A 25,183-nucleotide genomic window follows, 5' to 3' on the forward strand; every position below is an offset into this window, starting at 1 on the left:
CTTTAATTGTGGTAACCTCTACTGCTTGACTACTCTTGTTATTCTTTCGACCTTTCCCACACTACTTTGCAACTTGGACAAGGTGAGGACTGCAAATGCTAAAGAGTCAGAGTCAAAATGTGTGGCGCTGGGAGAAGCGCAACAGATTTGGCAGCATTCAAGGAGGAGAGTCAATGTTTTGAGCACAAGTCCTTCATCAGGAATGCTTACCTAAAATCTACTATAGAGTCTTGACATTTCTCCTGTTGATTTTGAACCCTAACCATAATTTTTTCCTGCATCTTCTCACCATCAAACTGCACTCCTGCAACCTCATCCAAATTGATGCCAATCACCAATGAAAACCCCTGCCTCCCACACCATTCTTTCAACAATGCTTTTAATCCTCTTATTTGTTTCTCCCTATACTAATTGTTTTATGGCTCAGTATTCAGAAGTTCCTGCCATTGAAGTTATATTTTTAATTTGGATTCTAACTTCTCAAGCTTTCCCAGTAGACTATCATTCCTAATTGATAGATATACGGATTACAACAATTGGCTTCTCACTTTCCACCCCAGGTACTTCTCCAGCTGGATATTGGGCATGTGGTTCTTTTAATGATTGGAATTAGTTGGGAACTACAGACATCCAAGCAGCTTTAAACCACAAGTGAGTAGTCCAGACCTGGGACCCATGTTGTATGATTTGTATGTCACATTATCTCTTCATATTACACTGTAGAACACTGATGCAAGTGTAATATTAGCATTAATTGATTTGCATATTATAATACCAAACATTTTTGTCTGTGATTCATGAGCACAGTTATTACCACTAGACTAATAGTCTTTTGTTGTAACAAGGAGGAAGAAATTGGCCAACATTCTGCACCAGTAAATGGTATATTGACACGTTCCCAGTGTAAGTTCTGATCTTTATATGGTCTGAAATTTCTGACCACATAAATCTGAGATTATAGTTCTACATTCTTCCCCTTTTCAGCTTCTGCTGGATGCAATTCTTGTTCCCTTCCAACATTTCTCCTTTTCTTTACTGGGGATTGGTTAGCTCAGTTGGGTGGATGGCTGGTTTGGATTACAGACTGATGTCAATGTGTGCGTTTAATTCCTACACTGGATGAGGTCACCATGAAGGCCTTGCTTTCTCAACCTCACGACACACTTGAGGCATGGTAACCCTCACGTTAAACTCTCTCAAATCAGAGAGCAGGCTTATGGTCCTCTGAAACTATGGCAACTTTGTGGGCGGCACGGTGGCACAGTGGTTAGCACTGCTGCCTCACAGCGCCAGAGACCCGGGTTCAATTCCCGACTCAGGCGACTGACTGTGTGGAGTTTGCACATTCTCCCCGTGTCTGCGTGGGTTTCCTCCGGGTGCTCCGGTTTCCTCCCACACTCCAAAGATGTGCGGGTCAGGTGAACTGGCCATGCTAAATTGTCCGTAGTGTTAGGTAAGGGGTAAATGTAGGGGTATGGGTGGGTTGCGCTTCGGCGGGTAGGTGTGGACTTGTTGGGCCGAAGGGCCTGTTTCCACACTGTAAGTAATGTAATCTAAACTTTACGTTTACTTCCCTTTCTCTTTGACCTCCTTTAAGTGGTTGTTCTTCATAGAAGTCAAACATTCAGCTGTTCAATTACAGAGGGCTGTGCAGGCATTCTCTATCTGGTTCTTAATTGATGTCCAAACTTAAGAACACCCTAATCTGGGACATTAAATAGTGATCAGGAGTGGGAAATCCTGCTTGAATTTTCTTCTCCTTAGCCTAAGGCACAAAGGCCAATTCTGGCAAACCTCCTATAAACTGATCAGAAGAAGCACTCAACAACCTTGTAGTTTTGAAAAGTTATGGTCCATCTCTTCACTAAACCGTAGCAGGTTTATAATGTGGAAGTGTACAGTAATATTGACAGGTGATACTTTACTCACTTGGTGACTATTGCAATCTTTACACCAAAGACTCCAGTTTGTTTTCGAGATGGCATCCGTTTCAAACTGAACTCCCGACTGGTGAATTTCATTGATAACTTCACCTCAATCTAAGGAAGAGAAAACATTACTGATCTTCGGACATATTGTAAAAAGCGATACTGCAGAATACTAAGAATACACAAGTTTAATAAACAATCTACACTATTTACTAACTTTTGCGTATATGGAATCATCAGTCTGGTACTACAGCAAAAGAAACAGCTAGACACTGTCTTTTCTTATCCATTACCTGGATTTAATTTCAGCCAATTAGAGAAAATGAAATGAGAAGCAAATCTGTCATACTAATGGTTGACTGCAGGGGTCCGAACAACAGTAACATAGAAAATTTTACTCCTACTCCCAGAATGTTTGATCACGAAGTCTATAGAATTGGGTAGGAACCTGACTTTTTGGGAAGCTAATTTCTGTTAGTGAAAATAGAAATGATACACTAGTATAAACAGAATGTTTGTCTCACTATCAAAGGAGCCTTACTTTGCAGCTATCAAATCAACACTGAACGTAATCTAGGAATGCTGAATGCTAACACTGATTATTAATTATACTGTGCGGTGATTTGGTCTCTTAAATCAGAGGGCTACTTAATAAAAAAGAACACTTCTGTGTATTAGTTATAAAAAGATTGCAGCTAAGGAAAAACCTATTCTACTGAGAGTCAAGAATCATCCAACAGAGTCATGAACAGAGCTTATGTTACAACTGCTGGCAGCGGAGTGGATAGTAAGAATGGAAAAGTAACTGAATAATGGAGGGAGTGTGGGGGTTTCGGGGTGGAAGATGTGGTGAAACCCGAAGGCAAGGACAACCTCACTGGTAATGGCATCCTTAGAGTAGTCCCAAAAACCAACTGCAAACAAGAAAACACATACAAGGGAAGGTGGAGGGAATGCTAAATGGACTTGTTCCCCTCTTTATTCACGACAGATGCTCCATTATTTACAGGGTCAGGCCATTTCTAAAGTACAAGGCTATTTTACCCTTTGTAATTTATTGTGTATCAATTTGGTGAGACATGTAAGATAAAAGCAAAACTTTATCAAGTAAACCCGACCAACAATTGAAAATGTGAGTCAGCCACAGGTCCCACCTCAACTGTCCCAGGAGCAGCACATTTAGTCTGCAAATGGGATTGTCATTTTGAGCGGGATGGCCACCTGACCCTGAGAATTGCTAGCTGAAACAGAGTATCATGAGCTCAGTACAATCATGAGGAGCTAATTGTTTAAATAACTGATTTTGGTTTCATCATAGGAGATACAGTGATCAAGGTGGGAATTATAAATTCCAAGGATATGCAACATTTTTAATAGAAATTTCAGAGTGGTAAAGGAGGAGTAGTAGCCCTGATAGTAAGGATATCAGAAAGACATTAGTGAGGACGATACTGGTTCAGAACATCATGATGCAGAAAGAGTATGAGTGGATATAGGAAATAGTATAAATCAAAAAAAGCTGGTGGGAATAGTTGATAAGTCTTGAACAGTAGTTTTTTTTTAGATTCCCTCAAGTGTGAAAACAGGCCCTTCGGCCCAACCAGTCCACACTGACCCTCCGAAGAGTAACCCACCCAGACCCATTTCCCTCTGACTAATGCACCTAACACTACTGGCAATTTAGCATGGCCAATTCACCTGACCTGCATATCTTTGGACTGTGGGAGGAAACCGGAGCACTTGGAGGAAACCCACGCAGACAAGGGGAGAATGTGCAAACATTGCACACACACAGACAGGCACCCGAGGCTGGAATCGAACCTGGGATCCTGGTGCTGTGAGGCTGCAGTGCTAACCACTGAGCCACAATGCCGCCCAATATAATGATGACAAAGACAATGTTAAAATTATGGGGGACTTTAAGCTTCATATAGGTTGGAAATCAAATTGGCAAGGGTGATCTAGAAGATTAGTTGCAGAATGCTTTTGTGACAGTTTCCTGGAGCAATAATTTAAAGAACCAACTGGGACAAAGATATTTTAGATCCAATAGTGGGCAATGAGGCAAAGCTAATTAGTCATCTTGTCGTAAAAGATCTGCTGGGAAACAGGTGATATGAATGAGCTCCATATTAAGTTTGAAAATGACATATTCCAATGATGAACAAGCATCATGAACTTAAAAGTCAAATGAGGGGAGAGCTAATCAAGTTTGATTGAATGAATAGACTAAAAGTTCCAGTGGCAAATAAAATGTGGGAAACATTTAAAGCAATGGCTCCTTGTTTGCAGTTGATTTTTACACAGTTAGGACTACTCCAAGGATGCCATTGCCAATGTCAATGTCCTCGAGATTTTGTCACACTCACCCACACCCCAAATCCCTGGGCTGCAATGGAAATTGTAGAGAGAAGGTTGCACGGCCTAGAAGCTCTCGTTAGTGCAACCTTGGATCAATGTTTAAATACTGCATGTGCCAATCAGGGATCCCAAAGTGTCCCTTAAGCTCAGAGGTAAGTATCGGGAGGCCAAGGATTATTGTCTTCCTAACTGCCTGTTTTATGAGCTGTTAACAAAATTGTAGTTCATGGAATCGGAAAGTCAGTATCAACTTGGACAAACTGTCAGTTTGAGAGGAGAAAACATTCAATAGTGGTAAATAGTACTTTTTTTGGACTGGCAAATGGTAGACACCTGTTCCTCAGGGGTATTAATAGGGCTAAATGAAAAATGTAAATATTGCAATATTGAGTACAATTTCAAAGTATGGTGAAGGTGCCAAACTTGGAGGCATGGCACACAATGAACATGATACCCGTTCACGTACCTTTTAAATGTTGACTCTATCACTTACTCTGGCAGTTCAGTCCATATAATGCAACACCCTCTGTGTGAAAAATTTGCTCCTCAGGTCTCTTTTAAATCTTTCCCCTCTCACTTTAAACCTGTGCCCTCTTGTTTTGGACTCCTCTACCCGGGGAGAAGACTTGACCTATTCACCTTATCTGCGCCTCTCGTGATTTTATAAACCTCCATAAGACTAGCTCAGCCAACTACGCTGCAGGGAAAAAAAGTTTCAGCCTATCCAGCCTCTCCTGGGCCCTGGGCCGGATGGGATCTATCCTAGGATCCTCTGGGAAGCAAGGGAAGAGATTGCCGAGCCTTTGGCATTGATCTTCAAATCATCATCTCCAGGAATAGTGCCTGAGGACTAGAGGATAGCAAATGTGGTTCCCTTGTTCAAAAAGGTTAGTAGAGACAACCCTGGTAATTGCAGACCAGTGAGTCTCACTTCAGTTGTTGCTAAAGAGTTGGAAAAGGTTATAAGAGATAGGATTTATAACCATCTAGAAAAGAATAATCTGATCAGGGATAGTCAGCACGGTTTTGTGAAGTGTAGGTCGTGCCTAACGAATCTTATTGAGTTTTTCGACAAAGTGACCAAACAGGTAGATGAGAGTAAACCGGTTGATGTGGTGTATATGGATTTCAGCAAGGCATTCAATAAGGTTCCCCACAGTAGGCTATTATACAAAATGCGGAGGAATGGGTATGTGGGAGACACAGCAGTTTGGATCAGTAATTGGCTTGCTGAAAGAAAACACAGGGTTGTAGTTTGTGGAACATGTTCATCTTGGTGTCCAGTTACTAGCGGCGTGCCGCAAGGGTCGGTGTTGGGTCCACTGCTGTTCGTCATTTTTATAAATGACCTGGATGAGGGCTTAGAAGGGTGGGTTAGTAAATTTGCGGAAGACATTAAGGTCGGTGGAGTTGTCGGACGAAGCATGTTGCAGAGAGACATAGATAGGATGCAGAGCTGGGCTGAGAGGTGGCAAATGGAGTTTAATGTGGACAAGTGTGAGGTGATACACTTTGGACAGAGTAATCGGAATGCAAAGTACTGGGCTAATGGTAAGATTCTTGGGAGTGCGGATGAGCAGAAAGATTTGTGTCCATGTTGCCACCCAGATTGAAGGGTTGTTAAGAAGGCATACAGTGTTTGGCTTTTATTAATAGAGGGATTGAGTTCCAGAACCAGGAGGTTATGCTGCAGCTGTACAAAGCTCTGGTGCGGCCGCACTTGGAGGATTGTCTACAGTTCTAGTCACCGCATTATGAGGATGTGGAAGCTTTGGAAAGGGTGCAGAGGAGATTTACTAGGCTGTTGCCTGGTATGGAAGGAATGTCTTACGAGGAAAGGCGGAGGGCCTTGAGGCTGTTCTCGTTACAGAGAAGAAGGTTGAGAAGTGACTTAATAGATACATATAAGATAATCAGAGGGTGAGATAGGGTGGACAGGGAGAGCCTTTTTCCAAGTATGTGGACGGCAAACACGAGGGGACACAACTTTAAAGTGAATGGACGATGGAAGAGGACTTGCCATCTGAGGTAGTTTGGGCTGAGGTTAGAAATAGGAAAGGTGAGGTCACCCTGTTAGGTGTTTTCTACAGGCCTCCTAATAGTCCTAGAGAAGTAGAGGATAATATTGCGAGGATGATTCAGGTAAAGAGTGAAGGTAGCAGGGTGGTTGTTATGGGGGACTTTAACTTCCCAGATATTGACTGGGAGAGCTATAGCTCGAGTTCATTAGATGGGTCGGTGTTTGTACAATGTGTGCAGGAGGGTTTCCTGACACAATATGTCGACAGGCCAACAAGAGGGGAGGCTATATTGGATTTGGTTCTAGGTAATGAACCAGGCCAGGTGTTAGACTTGGAGGTAGGTGAGCACTTCGGGGACAGTGACCACAACTCGGTGACTTTTACTTTAGTGATGGAGAGGGATAATCGTGCGCCGCAGGGCAAGAGCTATAGCTGGGGGCAGGGAAATTATGATGCAGTGAGGCATGACTTAGGATGTGTGGATTGGAAAAACAGGCTTCAAGAGAAGAACACTAATGAGATGTGGGGATTGTTCAAGGAGCAGCTACTGCGTGTCCTCGATAGGTATGTACCAGTCAGGCATGGTGTAAAGGGCCTTGTGAGGCAGCTGTGGTTTAGTAAGGAATTGGAGTCCCTTGTGAAAGGGAAGAAGGCGGCATATGTAAAGATGAGGCGTGAAGGTTCAGTTGGGGCGATTGAGAGTTATAAGGTAGCCAGGAAGGAGCTAAAGAGGGAGCTAAGAGAAGCGAGAAGGGGACATGAAAAGTCTTTAGCTGGTAGGATTAGGGAAAACCCAAAGGTTTTCTATAGGTATGTCAAGAATAAAAGGATGACTAGGGTAGGTATCGGTCCAGTCAAGGATAGTAGTGGGAAGTTGTGTGTGGAGGCGGAGGAGATTGGAGAGACATTAAATCAGTACTTTTCATCAGTATTCACTCAGGAACAGGACACTGTTGCTGATGTGAATATGGAATCACAAATAATTAGAATGGATGCCCTGGAAATATGCAGGGAAGAGGTTTTGGGAATACTGGAAAGGATGAATATAGATAAGTCTCCTGGGCCTGATGGCATTTACCCCAGGATCCTATGGGAAGCTAGGGAGGAGATAGCAGAGCCATTGGCCTGGATCTTTATGTCGTCATTGTCAACGGGAATAGTACCAGAGGACTGGAGGATAGCGAATGTGGTCCCATTGTTCAAGAAAGGGAGTAGGGATAGCCCTAGTAACTATAGGCCAGTGAGTCTGACTTCAGTGGTGGGCAAAGTCTTAGAGAGAATGGTAAGGGATAAGATTTATGAACATCTGGGTAGGAATAACGTGATCAGGGATAGCCAGCATGGTTTTGTGAAGGGCAGGTCATGCCTCACAAACCTTATTGAGTTCTTTGAGAAGGTGACTAAGGAAGTGGATGAGGGTAAAGCAGTACATGTTGTGTATATGGATTTTAGTAAGGCGTTCGATAAGGTTCCCCATGGTAGGCTAATGCTAAAACTACGGAGGTATGGCATTGAGGATACATTAGAGGTTTGGATTAGGAATTGGCTGGCTGGAAGGAGACAGAGGGTAGTAGTTGATGGATTATATTCATCTTGGAGCGCAGTTACTAGCGGTGTACCACAAGGATCTGTTTTGGGACCATTGCTTTTTGTTATCTTTATAAATGATCTAGAGGAAGGACTTGAAAGCTGGGTAAGCAAGTTTGCGGATGACACAAAAGTCGGTGGAGTTGTGGATAGTGAGGAAGGAAGTGGTAGGTTACAGCGGGATATAGATAAGTTGCAGAGCTGGGCGGAAATGTGGCAAATGGAATTCAATGTAGCTAAGTGCGAAGTCGTTCACTTTGGTAGGAATAACAAGATGATGGATTACTGGGCTAATGGTAGGCTACTTGGTAGTGTGGATGAGCAGAGGGATCTTGGTGTCTATGTACACAGATCTCTGAAAGTTGCCACCCAGGTAAATAGTGCTGTGAGGAAGGCATATGGTGTACTGGGCTTTATTGGCAGAGGAATTGAGTTCCGGAGTCCTGAGGTCATGTTGCAGTTGTATAAGACTCTGGTGAGGCCTCATCTGGAGTATTGTGTGCAGTTTTGGTCGCCATACTATAGGAAGGATGTGGAAGCTTTAGAACGAGTGCAGAGGAGGTTTACCAGGATGTTGCCTGGAATGGTAGGAAAATCTTATGAGGAAAGGCTGAGGCACTTGGGGCTGTTCTCATTGGAGAAGAGAAGGTTTAGGGGAGATCTGATAGAAGTGTATAAGATGATTAGGGGTTTAGATAGGGTAGATACTAAGAACCTTTTACCGCTAATGGAGTCAGGTGTTACTAGGGGACATAGCTTTAAATTAAGGGGTGGTAGGTATAGGACAGATGTTAGGGGTAGATTCTTCACACAGCGGGTTGTGAGTTCATGGAATGCCCTGCCCGTATCAGTGGTGAACTCTCCTTCTTTATGGTCATTTAAGCGGGCATTGGATAGGCATTTGGAAGTTATTGGGCTAGTATAGGTTAGGTAGGATTCGGTCGGCGCAACATCGAGGGCCGAAGGGCCTGTACTGCGCTGTATCCTTCTATGAGGGGAGATAGGTATAAGACAGATGTCAGAGGTAGCTTCTTTACTCAGAGAGTAGTAAGAGTATGGAATGCTTTGCCTGCATCGGTAGTAGATTTGTCAAGTTTAAGTGCATTTAAGTCGTCATTGGACAACCACATGGACGTACATGGAATAGTGTAGGTGGGATGGGCTTCAGATTAGTATGACAGGGTGGCAAAACATCAAGGGCCTAAGGGCCTGTATTGCGCTGTAATGTTCTATGTTCCTTTTAACTCAAACATGCCAGCCTCAGTAACGTCCTTGCAAATCTGTTTTGCACCCTTTCCAATTTAAAAAAAATCTTTCTTATAGCAGGGTAACCAGAATTGTTTGCAGTACTCAAAATGTGGCCTCATGAATGTCCTGTACAGCTGCAACATGATGTCCCAGCTCCTGTACTCAATGCTCTGACCGATGAAGGCAAGCGAGCCAAATGCCTTCTTCATCGCTCTGTCTACCTGTGTACCAGCACCCACTGACCTCTCTGTTCAATAATATTCCCCAGGGTCCTACCATTAACTGTGTAATCCTGCCCTGATGTGTCTTACCAAAATGTAACACCTTACTTTATTCTTCAAAGAGATCTAGATCAATTGGGCCTAAGGGCTTTGGAGTAGCAGAGTGAACTTAATTTGGATAAATGCGAGGTATTTCATTTTGATAAATAAAACAAGGGCATGACTTATACAGCTCATGGCAGGGCCCTGGGTAGGATTGTCGAACAGAGATACCTAATGGTTCAGGTACATTGTTCTTTGACAGTTGCATCACAGATAGACAGGCTGCTGAAGACGACATTTGGCATGCTTGCCTTCATCGGTCAGAGCTTTGAGTACAGGAGTTGGGAAGTCATGTTGCACCTGTACAGTGTGTTGCTCATACCACTGAGTATAGAAGTTGGAATGTTATGTTGAGGTTGTACATGTTCGGGACGTTGGTGAGGCCACTTTTGGAGAACAGTGCACAGTTTGTGTTGTTCTTCTATAGGAAGAATATTATTAAATTCTTAAGTTCAGAAAAGATTTGCCAGGATTTTGCCAGGACTGGAGGGTTTTAGTAATAAAGAGAGACTGGATCAGCTGGGACTTTTTCCACTACAGGAGGTTGAGGTGTGACCTTATTGAGATTTATAAAATCCTAAGGGACATAGATAAAGTGGATAGCAAAGATCTTTTCCTGGGGAGGGGCGGGCTCAAAACTTGGGGGCATTTTTAAGATTTAAAAGGGACTTTTCCACACAGAGGATTGTTTGTATATGGAATTGTGGAATAAGTGTCAGAATAGATGGTAGAAGCAGTACAGTTACAGCATTTAAAAGACATTTGGATCGATGTATGAATAGGAAAGGTTTAGAGGGATATAGGCTAAATGCAGGCAAATGAGACTAGTTTAATTTGGTAAAGTTGGTCGGCATGGATGAGTTGGACCGAAGGGTCTGTTTTCATGCTCTATGTCTAAATGCAGCATTATTAGAGAGGTGACTGAAGGTGGTTTAACCTGAGGGTCACCACACCTTGGCGAGGGTAGTGGTTGAGAAGGAGAGTCTTTATGGTTACTTTGTCTGGTGTGGGAATTTAATCCACACTGTTGGAATCACTCTGCATCACAAATTAACTGTCCTAATTGACCCCTGGCTGCTAAGTAGGGTCACATTGAATGGTGGAGCAGGCCTGAAGGGCTTACTCCTACTCCATTTTCTATGTGATGCATTTTTGCAGAAAGAATAGGGAGAGACAATGCAGAGTTAACAGCATGGACCTAAAGCATGTGCAGGAACTGAGGGAGCTACAGGTTCATATGCATAGGTCTTTGAAGGTAGCAGGAAATATTGACAGATGACTGAGTAAATGCACATATGTGATCTTAGGATTTATAAATAAAGCTGTTGAGTGCAAAAGCAAGACAGTAATGCCTAACATTTATAAAGCTCTGGTCAGGCCCACAACTAGAGTACTGCATCCAGTTCAGGAAGAATGCGAGGATCCTTGAAATATTGCAGACAAGGTTTACCAGAAAGATGCGTAGGGAGACAAGATTAGATTGAAAAGCTGGAATTGTTCTCCTTGGAGCAAAGTATATTAAGGAGAGATTGGATTGAAACATATGAAATTATGACAGGTTTAGATAAGATAGACAAAAGTTGTTCTCATTTCCAAATGTTGCATGGAGTAGGGAACAAAGATTTGAGATTTTGGGCAAATAATTGTGAAGAACACCTTTTTACATAGTGTGTGGTAATGACTAGGAACTTGCTGTCTTTGAGACTGGTGAAAATGGATGATCTCAAAAGGAAATCAGATAGGCACTTGAGGGAAATAAACTTGCAGTGACACCAATTAATAGTTGGGGAACAGGACTGACTGGATTGCTCTACACAGAGCTGGCATGGACTTGATTGCTGAATTGCTTCCTTATGTGTGGTTATTACTCTATCTACCAGATGCACTGTTGCAACTCAGAGGCTCCTTTGACTAAAGCCTAGATGGACAAGGACGGCAGGTGCATGGGACGTTCCCATGCAAGTTCCCCTACAAACCGCGCACCAAGCTAACTAGGAACTGTATCGCCATTCCTTTGTTGCCATTGGGTAAAACTCCTAGCACTCTTTCCTTAATATCACTGTATGGTGTACTGCACCACATGAACTGCAGTAGTTTGAGAAACAGCTCAAGGGCAAATAGGAAAGAAAAATAAATGGTAATCTAGATGTGGATGCTTATCCCACAAACAAATGAAAATAAAACTGACAATACTTGTTCAGAGGAGATTTCAGTGTTCGGTTTGATACATTTGACCTTACATTCATAGCTAGCCCAACATTAGCCTATAGACTAGCTCCACGTGTCAAATCAGATCATTAGTTATTTTTAATCTTTAATTTTTAACTTAACTTCCGGATGCTCACCATACAAACACATTTACACCATTTTTGATAAAGAAAAAGAATGTCATACATTATCTCAGTGCTACTACTTTCAATTTAACATAGCAACATACCCCATTCATTGTTATGACAGTTCTTTGCCAGTCCTTGTCCTGCAACACTTGTGGTTCCAGCTGAAAACAGAAAAATAAATTGACTTGCAAAGCGATATATAAGTTACAATTTATTCAATGCCTATACTGATTTTGTGCAGTCACTTTCTGAGCAAAAATATGATTGTCATTAAATACCTGATCACAGAGTCATAGAGTCCTACAGCACGGAGACAGGCCCTTTGGCCCAAACTGGTCCATGCCGACCAAAATGTCCATCGACACTAACCCCATTTCCCTGCATTTGGTCCATAACCTTCTAAATCTCTCTCATCCATGTGGGCGGCACGGTGGTACAGTGGTTAGCACTGCTGCCTCACAGCGCCTGAGACCCGGATTCAATTCCCGACTCAGGCGACTGACTGTGTGGAGTTTGCACGTTCTCCCCGTGTCTGCGTGGGTTTCCTCCGGGTGCTCCGGTTTCCTCCCACAGTCACAAAGATGTGCGGGTCAGGTGAATTGGCCATGCTAAATTGCCTGTAGTGTTAGGTAGGGGTAAATGCAGGGGTATGGGTGGGTTGCGCTTCGGCGGGTCGGTGTGGACTTGTTGGGCCGAAGGGCCTGTTTCCACACTGTAAGTAATCTAATCTAATCTACTTGTCCAAAACCCTTTTAAATGTTGCTAATGTACATGCCTCAACTGTGTCCACTTGCAGCTCATTCCATATGTGTACCACCTTCTGTGTAAAAAAAGTTGCCCCTCAGGTTCCCTTTTATTCTTTCCCCTCTCACCTTAAACTGATGTCTTCTGGTCCTCAATTCTCCAACCCTGGAAAAAAGACTGAGTGCATCACCTTATCCATGCCTCTCATGATCTTAGCTAAAAATGTGTTGCTGGAAAAGCACAGCAGGTCAGGCAGCATCCAAGGTTCCTGACCTCTCCGCCCCCACCCCACTCCAACCTATCACCCTCACCTTGACCTCCTTCCGCCTATCACATCTCCAACGCCCCTCCCCCAAGTGCCTCCTCCCTACCTTTTATCTTGGCCTGCTGGACACACTTTCTTCATTCCTGAAGAAGGGCTTATGCCCGAAACGTCAATTCTCCTGTTCCTTGGATGCTGCCTGACCTGCTGCGCTTTTCCAACAACACATTTTTAGCTCTGATCTCCAGCATCTGCAGTCCTCACTTTCTCCTCTCATGATCTAATACACTTTTATAAAATCCACCCTCGGTCTCCTACACTCTTAAGAAAAAAGTCCTAGCTTGTCCAACTTCACCCGATAATTCAGACCACTGAGTCCTGGCAACACCTTTGTAAATTTTTTCTACACTCTTTCGAGTTTAATAACATCCTTTAGCAAGGTGACCAAAACTGAACACAATACGCCAAGTGCAACCTCACCAATGTCCTGTACAACTGCAACATTCAACTTTGATACTCAATACCCTGACTGACGAAGGCCATTGTGCCAAAAGCCTTCTTCACTGCCCTGTCCACCTGTGACTCCACTTTCAGGGAACCATACACCTGAACTTCAAGGTCCCCCGTTCCACTATATTCCTTAAGGCCCTACCATTCACGATGAAACTCCTACTTTAATTTGAGTTTCCAAAATGCATGACCTCACACTTATCTATATTAAACTCCATTTGCCATTTCTCTGCCCACTTCCCCAGCTGATCAAGGTCCTGCTGAAATTTCTGATAACCTTCCTCACTGTCTACAACAGCAATTACTTGAGTGTCATCTGCAAACTTACGAATCATGCATTGTACATTCTCATCCAAATTATTGATATAGATAACGAACAGAAATGGGGCCAGCACTGACCCCTGAGGCACACCAATAGTCACAGGCCTCCTGTCCAACAAACATCCTTCCACTATTACCCTCTGTTTTCTACCATCAAGCCAATTGTGTATCTAATTTGCTAGCTCCCCCTGGATTCCATGCAATCTAACCTTCTAGAGCAGACTACTATGTGGAACCTTATCAAAGACCTTAATGAAATCCATATAGACTACGTTTAGTGTCCCGCCCTCAACAACCTTCCTGGTCACTTTATCAAAGAACTCTAACAAATTTGAGAGGCATGATTTTTCATGCAAAAAACCCATGCTGCCTACTCTGAATCAAACCCTGTCTTTCCAAATGTATGTACATCTTATCCCTAGAACCTTCTCAAGTAACGTAGCTACTACAATGTTAAGCTTACTGGTCAATAGAGTCATACAGAAATACAGCACGAAAACAGCCCGTCAGCCCAGACTGGTCCATGCTGACCATGGTGTCCACTCAGCTCGTGCCAACTGCCCACGTGGTCTATAATTCTCTAAACCCTTCCCATCCATGTCGTTTTTTAAATGACCCTACTGTATCTACCTCAATGACTTTCTCTGGCAACCCGTTCAATGTATGCATCACTCTCTGCGTGAAGAAGTTGCCCCTCAGGTCCTTCTTTATTCTTTCCCCTTTCACCTCATTGGGGCGGCACAGTGGCTAGCACTGCTGCCTCATAGCACAATGGACCCAGCTTCGGGCGACTGTCTGTGTGGAGTTTGCACATTCTCCCCATGTCTGTGTGGGTTTCCTCCCACAATCCAAAGATGTGCAGGTCAGGTGAATTATCATGTTAAATTGTCCATAGTGTTAGGTACATTAGTTGGAGTAAATGTAGGGGAATGGGTCTGGGTGGGTTACTCTTCGGAGGGTTAGTGTGGACTTGTTGGGCCGAAGGGCCTGTTTTCATACTGTAGGGAATCTAGTCTAGTCTAGTCTAATCATCTTGACCCTATGCCCTCTAGTTTTCAATTCCCCATCCTTGGGAAGATGATGATTGCATTCATCTTATCTATGCCGCTAATGATTTTATACATCTCAATAAGGTCACCCCTTATTCTCCTATGGTCCAATGAATAAAGTGCCATTCTGGCCAACCTCTCCTTATAACTCAGCTCTACTAGTCCTGGCAACATCCTCGTAAATCTGCTTTGCACTCGTTCTACTTTAATTATGCCTTTCCTATAACAGGATGACAAAAACTATACAAAATACTTCAAATGCGGCCTCACTAATGACTTATACAACTGCAACATAACGTTCAAACTCCTATATTGAATGCCTTGACCGATGAAGACAGCATGTGTATTTGTACTCCTAGGTCCCTCTGTTTCACAATGCTCCTCAGGACCTCACCATTTACTGTACAATCCTACCTTGGCTTGACTTTCCAAAGTGTAACACCTCACACTTACCTGTATTAAATTTCATTTGAGGAGAAAGTGAGGTCTGCAGAAGGGCTTATGCCCGAAACGTCAAATCTCCTGTTCCTAGGATGCTGCCTGACCTGCTGCGCTTTTCCAGCAACACATTTTCAGCTTAAATTTCATTTGCCAATCTTCAGCCCACTTCCCCACCTGATCAAGATCCCTCTTTAATTTTTGATAATCTTACTTGCTATCAATGATAACTCCTAATTTTGTGTCATCTGCAAACTTACTAATCATGCCTTGCACATTCATATCCAGATCATTTATGTAAACAACAAATAACAAATGTTCCAGCACCAAAACCAGTCGCACACCATTAGTCACAGGCCTCCAGTGTGAGAAACAACTTGCAAACATTATCCTTTGCTTCCTACCATCGAGCCAATTTCGAATATGATTAGCTCGCTCTTCCTGGATCCCATGCAACCTAACTTCATGACTAGCCTGCCATGTGGGACTTTGTCAAAAGCCTTACTAAAGTCCATACAGACCACACCCATTGCCCTACCCTCATCTTTCCTCTTGGTGACCTCTTCAAAAAACACTAAAAGACCTGACTTCCCGCGCACAAATCTATGCTGACTATCTCTGCTGACAAATGTTGGTTGATCCAACCCCCAGTATTCTCTCAACAACTTGCCGACCACTGATGTCAGGTTCATTAGCCTGCAGTTCTTTGCAGCCCTTCTTGAATGAGCACAACATTCGCTCCCCTCCAATCTTCAGGGACGCCACCCGTGGCTAATGATGATACAAAAATGTCATCCGCAATTTCTTCCTTAGCCTCTTGCAGGGTTCTTGAATATATCTGGTCAGGACCAGGAGATATATCCACCTTCATACATTCTAATACATCCAACACTTCCCCTACTGTGATATGGACTGTCCCAAACTATCACAATTAACTTTCCCAAGTTCCCAAGTCTTCATGTCTTTCTCCATGGTAAACACAGGAGAAATATTCACGGAGGACCTCACTGATCTCCTGCGGTTTCACATTCCTTTGGACTTTGAAGGGTCCTATTCTCTCTCTAGTTATTCTTTTTCCTTTAATATACTATAAGTACTTCTTTAGAATCTTCTCAGCCAAGGCTTTCTCGTGGCCCCTTTTTGCCCTCCAATTTCCTTCTTCAGTAAACTCCTGTATCCTCTTTATGCCTCCAGGCATTCCCTTGATCCCAGCTACCTGTGCCTGAGCCATGCCTCCTTTTTTCTGGTCAAAGCCTCAATATCTCGTCATGCAGGGTTCCCTATTCTTGGCAACTTTGCTCTTCACCCTCACATGAACATACAAACTTTGAACTTTAGCTATCTCACTTTTAAAGACCTCCCACTTGCCAGAGGTCCCTTTGCCTGCAAACAAACTATTCCAATCAACCCCCTGCAAGCTCCTGTCTAATTCCATCAAAATTCCCCTTGCCCCAATTTAGAACTGGAACCTGTGGACCAGTTTTGCCTCTCTCCGTAACTATATTAAAATTAATAGAACAATGTTCATTGATCCCAAACTGCTCCCACACTATCATCTTCACAAGAGTAGGTCGAAGTTTTGCCCCTTCCCGAGCAGGACCCTCTATATAGAATACAGAACATTACAGTGCAGTACAGGCCCTTCAGCCGTTGATGTTGTGCCGACCTGTTAAACCATTCTGAAGCCTACCTACCCGACACTATTCCATTTTCATCCATATACTGCTTGAGGAAACTTTTCTGAACGCACTGAAATTCCACCCCATCTAAGCCTTTAACGCTATGGCAGTCCCATGCTGTGTTAGGAAAATTAAAATCCCCTACTATGACAACCCTATTGTTTATGCAGGTCTCTCCAATACCCCTGCAGATTTGTTCCTCTAGTTCCCATTCATTATTTGGGGACCTATAGTACAATCCCAACAACGCCACTATCCCCTTATTATTTCTTAGCTTCACTCGCAAAGCCTCACTGGCTGATCCTTTAGTTATTTCATCTCTGATTACTGCTGTGATGCTCACCTCAGTCAAAAATGCGATTCCCTTTCCCCTCTTTGCACCACCTCTGTCCTGCTTAAAGTGCCGGTATCCTGGCGCACTAAGCTGCCAGCCCTGTCCCTCCTTTAGCCAAGTTTCTGTAGTGGTTTTAATATCCCCGTCCCACGTACCTATTCATGCCTAGAGTTCAGCAGCTTTACCTATCAGCCCTCTTGCACTGAAACAGATGCAATTTAATCCAACAGGCATTCCTCGCTCCCGTCGTATTCCAGTCCCTTCAATTTTGTATTTCAGATTACTGTATCTCCTTCTAGCCTTACACTTTACTCCCTGCTGCTGAGGATTCCACCCACCCCTGCCGATTTAGTTTAAACCCTCACTTACAGCACGAGCAAATCTGGCCACCAAGATATTAGTCCCCCTCCAGTTCAGGTGCAACCAGTCCCTCTTGAACAGGTCGCCTCTGCCCCAGAAAAGATCATAATGATTTAAAAATCTGAATTTCTTCCCTTGCACCAACTATTTAACCAGGCATTCATCTGCCTAATTGTCCTGACCTTACCCTCACTAGCACATGGCACTGGAAGTAATCCAAAGATTACTATTATCGAGGTTCTGGTTTTTAACTTTTCTCCTAGCTCTCTATAATCACTCTGCAGAACCTCATCCATATTTCTACCTATATCATTTGTGCCAATGTGCACAATGACCTCTAGCTGCTCACACTCCCCTTTGAGAGCATTCTGCAGGCACTCGGAGACATCCTGGACCCTGGGAGGCAAAATACACCATCCTGGAATTGCATTTGCGGTCACAGAATCTCCTGTCTGTCCCCCTAACTATCGAGTTTCCTGTCATTAAGGTCCTGTTTACCTTTACGTTTTCCCGCTGTGCCCTAGAGCCAGTTGCAGTGCCACCAAACTGCCTACTGCAGTTTTTCTTTCAGCGGTCATTCCCCGCAATGGCATCCAAAATAGTATACAAGAGGAATGGGCACAGAGGATTCCTGCCTACTTCCTTGGTCTTGCCTGGTGGCCACCCAGCTACTTTGTGCCTACACCTCAGGTGGGACCACCTCACTAAACTTCTTATCTATGATGTGCTCAGCATCTCAGATGCTGCCTCAGGGACCCAGGTTTGATTCCAGCCTCGGTCGACTGTCTATGTGGAGTTTGCATGTTCTCCCCGTGTCTGTATGGGTTTCCTCCAGGTGCTCCGGTTTCCTCCACAATCCAAAGATTTGCAAGTTAGGTACAAGTCAGGATTTGGAGATGCCGGTGTTGGACTGGGGTGTACAAAGTTAAAAATCACACCACACCAGGTTATAGTCCAACAGGTTTAATTGGAAGCACACTAGCTTTCGGAGTGACGCTCCTTCATCAGGTGATTGTGTAGGGCTAGTGTTACGATCGAGCCCTCCACTACCACCTGATGAAGGAGCGTTGCTCCAAAAGCTAGTGTGCTTCCAATTAAACCTGTTGGACTATAACCTGGTGTTGTGTGATTTTTAACCAGGTTAGGTACATTAGTCAGGGGAAATATAGAGTAATAGGATAGGGGAATGGGTCTGGGTGGATTACTCTTTGGAGGGTCGGTGTGGACTTGTTGGGCCAAATGGTCTCTTTCCACACTGTAGGGATTCTGTGATTGTATGATCCTAAGTACGTCCAGCTCCAGCTCCCTAACATGGTCTCCCAGGAGCTGTAGCTGGGTGCACTTCCCAAGGTGCAGTTATCAGGCACAATGCAAGTGTACCTGAGCAGGAAGTCCTGCAGGACGACCATGCTACTGCCCTAACTGCTATCTCAACTGCTCGAGGACTAACGAGGAAAGTTAAAAAGACTTTACCTGAGCTTACCTGTACGTTTTGCTGTACGTGAGGCACTGCTCACCGAAGCCTTTCGAGCCAAAGCCTTACCACTCAGCCTGCCACTAGCAAATTTTCGAATAATATGTCCCCCTAACCCCCAATTTTATTTTGGTTAGAGGAGGAGGACAGGAGGGAAACATACAGTGATGCGGTGTTGCACATAATGTGCAATTTTGACGTAATGTTTGAAGAAGCAGGAGCTAGGGGGAGAAATGTTTTGGAAAGTGTTGCAATATTGCCTGAACTGTGGTGGTTAATTAATGGCCACTTAAGTGTCTCATCCAGTCCCTGCTTCTATTTTACCAGCAGTGGAAAAGAATAAAATACAACTCCCTAGTTTTCAAAAAAATGAAACTGGCTTTATGACTTGAAAATTGTGGCAAATGTTAATTTAGTTGAACCTTTTATGTCAAGTAAAAATGTTGACTTTTATCAGCAAATGTATCATTTAGAAGACAAGCTAAGGGCTTCATTACAAAATTGAGCAGCTAACTGTAAATATTTTTAAATTGCAAAAGCAGTAACGTTAACCCAAAATGAAGCATTTCCATAACTTGATCGATATATATAAATGAACATGTGTAATGGGCAGCTGCATATAACATAACTAATTGTTTGATTAAAATTACTTCATGACTGAACCACCACAAGGAACGAACATTTTCCATTTAAAAGCAAGTTGTTAAATAGCTTGTAAATGGCAACTACTTGTTACAGGCCGATTCCGCTAACTACAAGTTCAATAATCAAACGAAGATAACTGCACCTAATTTTGGATTGTGTGTAACTGAATTCTCCACAGAACGTGTTTTGCAACATCCTATATGAGATCACTGAAAATACATCTGTGGGCATGTTGGCTAAAACTGCATCTTTTAACACTCCATTATCTTCCCAGACATAATTCAAAGAAGTTATTACCTGCTTTATTAGTCAATGACCATCTATAATACTCAAATGGCCACTAATATGGTTGCTTCGTTTAATGAGCAATTGGATTCACAGGCATTATTTAATCTGGAAACTGTACTACTGTAAAACAGGTTACCCCTCTATTCAAAGATCTGAGATTAAACCATTCAATATTTCAAGACTTTAATGGGATTTTATGTTGAGTCATAATAATAGAGCAATTTTGTTGTGGTGCAAGTAGTTTCCAATCTGGAACAACTGGTCTGTTCTCACAAAGTTAGCACTGCCTGCACCAGAGCGCATTTCAGGCCTGTTTACATGCCATCATACTACTCACTCACTCAGAGTCTCCCTGGATGCTCACAGCATCTCAGCCTTACATTGGCTTGCCTTGCCTTTTTGAGCTTGACTCCCTCAACCAGAACCATCAGACTCAAAATACCTTGCCATTTAGGGGAGACGCAAAACCAGGAAGCGTGTCATCATTATTAACAGTAGACAAGCAGAAGGCTGGAAGAATACAGCAAGCCAGGCAGCATCAGGTGGTGAAGTCGACGTTTTGGATGCAATGCTTTTTCAGGACTGGGGGTGGTGTAGGGGTGAGGATCTATAATTTGAACTTAGGCTGTTGTCAAAAGCAACAAGTACATGTCGATTTTTATTAACTACAAAATGGTTTTTCAATTTAAAACAACATAACAAAATAACTTTAAATTTTTCTTTGACACTGTGAACTTGAACTGATGCTTTGCTGAGTTGGTTAGAGGTAAGAGAAAATAATGTAATTTTTATAATATGATCATAAGACAGTGACTTGGTATTCGAACTAACATTGGACTAGCAAGCATGGGATGATTTTGTGCATGGAACAGTCTGTTTCTCAGGAAATATCATTGGATTAACCTGCTGTAAATCATGTCACCTTATTACATTTGATTGATCTTTTCTGGTAATCAAGGCTGTGCTGTCTCTTAAAAAACATAAATAATGTGTAATTTTCGAATGTAATTGCGTCATTTCTCCACAGAAGAAAGAAGATTTTAACCTCTGTGTCGCTGGACAAATCTGTGCCAGGCTGCCTTAATTTATTAAACCGGTAACTTTGCTTTAAACAGACTGTACTCCTAGTGATTCTTTTGACCGATCTCTAACCAAGGCGCCCCTCTGGAGGGGTCCATATCTTCAGGGGTGCTGCAGATAAAGGGGATGGCAGGGCAGGGTGATGAAATGAAGACAGATGGAGGGTATGACCTGGTTGGTCAATGGGAGAAATAAATCTGGTTAGTGGCAGGGAGAAGTGGAAGGGAGGGAGAGGGATTGGGAAGAGAGTCAGTGATGGAAAGGAAGGTTATTTGAAATTGGAGATCAAAAATAGAATGCATTTGCAAATACAATTCTGCAAATGCTGAGAGTGTGTCTCTCAGACACAAATACATACAGTCCCCACACTCTCACCCACGCACACACACTCTCACAGGCTTATACTCGGTCAGTCACTCACACATTCACGCAAACACTTTCTCTCTCTCTCTCTCTCTCTCTCTCTCTCTCTCTCACACACATATATAAGTCTATGGGGTGAATTTGCATTTGCAAAATTGAATTTGCTCAAAAAGAAAACACAACCTGCAGGCAGTCAATCCATATTACATTTTATAAATTCCTACTTTGGAAATAGAACTAGTCTGACTCAAGACATACATTGTCTGAGCTGAGATGTCACCATTTTTTAAAATAAAACCTCAAGTTATCTCAAGAATGTCACAGAATCATAGAGATGTACAGCATGGAAACTGACCTTCGGTCTCTTTTAACATCTTTCCCCTCTCACCCTAAACCTATGCCCTCTAGTTCTGGACTCGCCGACCCCAGGGAAAAGACTTTGTCTATTTATCCTACCCAATCCCCTCATGATTTTGTAAACCTCTATAAGGTCACCCCTCAGCCTCCAACACTCCAGGGAAAATAGCCCCAGCCTGTTCAGCCTTTCCCTATAGATCAAATCCTCCAACCCTGGCAACGTTCTTGTACATCTTTTCTGAACTCTTTCAAGTTTCACAACATCCTTCCGATAGGAAGGAGACCAGAATTGCATGCAATATTCCACCAGTGGCCTAACAAATGACCTGTACAGCCGCAATATGACTCCCAACTCCTGTACTCAATACTCTGACCAATAAAGGAAAGCATACCAAACGCCTTCTTCACTATCCTATCTAACTGTGACTCCACTTTCAAGGAGCTATGAACCTGCACTCCAAGGTCTCTTTGTTCAGCAACACTTCCTAGGACCTTACCATTAAGTGTATAAGTCCTGCTAAGATTTGCTTTCCCAAAATGCAGCACCTCGCATTTATCTGAATTAAACTCCATCGGCCACTTCTCAGCCCACTGGCCCAACTGGTCAAGATCCCGTTGTAATCTGAGGTAACCTTCTTTCTTAAAAGAAGTTCTGGGATTTACATAATAATGAACTGAAATCTGCAACCTATTCTAAAAGATGAAAGACTCAACAGCAATCTAGGTTTGTTCAATATATTGTTTTAATTGCATGATACTGTTACCTTTTGCTATAAATTCTGTGTCTTATGATCCTGCCCCACTAGTTATTTGATGAAGGAGCAGCACTCTGAAAGCTAGTACTTCCAAATAAACCTGTTGAACTATAACCTGGTGTAGTGTGATTTTTAACTTTGTCCAACCCAGTCCAACACATCATAAGTTAAATCATTCTTTCTTTATTAGGTGTTGTTTGGAATTTTAGAAGGATGTGAAGATTCATCACATTAAATTTAGCCATGTTCATTACTTACAGAATGTAATCTTAAAATTCCAGACAACATTTGGGTTGAGGATATGGTCGGGCTTGGGTGTGATGCCTCCCATTGTTGACTAGCCTGCCAGCACTGTATAGTGTCAGAGGACTGCTGAAGTTCATTGAACCGTGTCCGGGCAAGACTCAATACCTTTAGGTGAGGAAGGGAGAAAATGGAAAATAATTTCAAAATCTGTTCCAAGTACACTGCAACTGCTGTAAGGACATTAGCTACTAATCTTCACTTAAAATGTGGCATATTTGCTTTTATATCACTGTATAGCTATTCATTTGTGTTGAGAGGCTGATGTGAGAGAATCATACAAAAATGTCTTTGCTAAACTTTTACTTTCTAAAACCGCATTTGAAATATCTAATTTGATTAGTCACAAAATGTTTGCATCTTATTTTTCTTCAAAAAACACAACATTTTACATCTCATTTCTTTGACTATCAACAGTCTCTGATACCTTGCTTAGAGGCCTCATTAGTGAGCATTAGAACAAGGAGCAATGGAGTCACGTAATCCTTTCCTCAGTCAACATCAATATCATATTTATAGCAGCATTCACCCTAGTAAGTAATAGGGTTTGATTGTGGTGAAGATAATTACTGCAATCTTAAGTACTGCCCAACTTACATGACTCGAATACAGCTTTTCTTTGAAAGCTGTAAACTGTGAAATCTGAGAGATTCAGTTTCACATTGACTCCATCCAGGTGAGCCACAACTGGGAGTTTCAGGGTGGTTTGTACATTCAATCTTCATCAGTCACAAACCAATTTTTGGCCATCGGGACAATGAACGAATATTGAGATTTCCAATACAACTTTAGCGTTGTCCATTTGACAATGTATAACAGAAAACTGAATTATGTTAGTCTGCATTCTGCTTCCTTATATCATTTTCAATACTTTGTCCAGAGTGAAAGTAAATCCTCTAGGTAGAATTCTTTTCATGCCAGAAAGGTATTGATTTAAAAAGCAGCACTTTTGCTTCTTATTTATTCCTGTCGTATAATCCTGAACAGTAGCAGACATTACCTCTGTTCTTTATCAACCGTGTATTTTTTCAATGAGGTTTTTAGAGAGTGAATGAGAAAGAGCGAGCATCAGGGAGAGGGAAAGGGAAGAGAGATGAAAATGCTTCTTCCTAGGCCTTTGGAAAGTCTTGAGATACTTGATGAATAACTTGGTTTCAGAGGAATTTGTTATGGGTGTGCAACTCAGCAGCATTTCTGGTCATACAAGTTTCTTGCGTCATTAGCAAATTTGGATACATATCTTCTAAAACCATCATGCATACTATTAATAAATATAGTAAATATTGACAAATATTTGTTGACAAAATAAATCCTTGCAGGAACCACATTGTGCCAATTAGAGTATATGTCCATAATCCCCACTTCTTTGTCTCCTGCCCATTCAGGCAATTTCCTCACTAGATCAATAGAATGACAGATTCATAAAGTGCAAAAAAGGCCATTTGACCCATTCAGTCTGCACCACTACAACTACCTCAAAGTGTGCCAATCCCAATTTCCTGCACTCGTCCCGTATCATTGAATGTTATATTTGAAGTACTTATCCAAGTGTTTTTTAAAAGGTTGTAAGATTTCCAGCCTTCCCACCTATCCACTCCACCCTCCGCTCAACCTATCACCGTCACTCTGCACCCACATTTACCTTCAGCCCCAAGCCCACCCTCCCATTTACCTCTCAGCCCCCTTCGCCTATCCACATTCCTGATGAAGGGCTTATGCCTGAAAGGTTGTATCCCCTGCTCCTCAGATGCTGCCTGACCTGTTGTGCTTTTCCAGCGCAACATATTTTGACTGATCTCCAGCATCTGCAGTCTTCACTTTCTCCCAGCCTCCACTATCTGTCCAGGCAATGCATTCCAGATTCCCACCACCCACTGAGAGCAACATTTTTTTTTTCCCCAAATCCCATCAATCTCCTGCCCCTTAACCTAAAACGATGCCCTTTCATAATTGACCCCTCATCCAAAGAGAACAGCTGCTCTCTACTCACCTTTGCCATGCCCCTCGTACCCTCTCAGTCTTCTCTATTCTAAGAAAAACAATCCAAACCGATATAGTCTCTCCTTAGAGCTGAATTTCTTCATTCCAGGCAGCATCTTGGTGAGTTTTCTCTGTGCCCGGTCTAGTGCTATCACATCCTTCCTGTAGTGATGTGACCAGAACTGCAAATAATACTTCAGCTGTGGCCTTACCAATGCTCTGTACACCTCCAACATTACCACCTTGCTCTTATACTCAATGCCACAATTGATGAAACTAAGTGTCTCATATGTCTTCTTAGCTATCCTATTCATGTGCACTGCTGACTTCAGGGATGCATGAATAATTACCCCAAGATCCATCTGCTCCTGTAAGCTATCCAGTGTCTTGCCATTCATTAAATACTCCCTCATCTTGTTTCTTCTTCCAATGTGCAT

General features: G+C 42.8%; 1 protein-coding gene across 3 annotated transcripts in view; it reads right to left on the reverse strand.

The window, feature by feature from the left end:
- Positions 1-25,183, reverse strand: part of LOC132827226 (breakpoint cluster region protein-like) — a 462,558-nt gene that overhangs the window by 69,922 nt on the left and 367,453 nt on the right. For 2 of the 3 annotated variants that reach the window (XM_060843847.1, XM_060843850.1), the window contains exons 17-19: positions 22,722-22,874; positions 11,906-11,965; positions 1,930-2,039 (exon numbers count right to left, since the gene is read on the reverse strand). In XM_060843847.1, coding sequence (XP_060699830.1) covers positions 1,930-2,039; positions 11,906-11,965; positions 22,722-22,874 — 323 coding nt within the window. The remainder of the gene's footprint in view (positions 1-1,929; positions 2,040-11,905; positions 11,966-22,721; positions 22,875-25,183) is intronic. The other variant, XM_060843849.1, reaches the window with a different exon arrangement.

Source organism: Hemiscyllium ocellatum, chromosome 24 (assembly GCF_020745735.1).
Source record: "Hemiscyllium ocellatum isolate sHemOce1 chromosome 24, sHemOce1.pat.X.cur, whole genome shotgun sequence".
NCBI lineage: Eukaryota > Metazoa > Chordata > Chondrichthyes > Orectolobiformes > Hemiscylliidae > Hemiscyllium > Hemiscyllium ocellatum.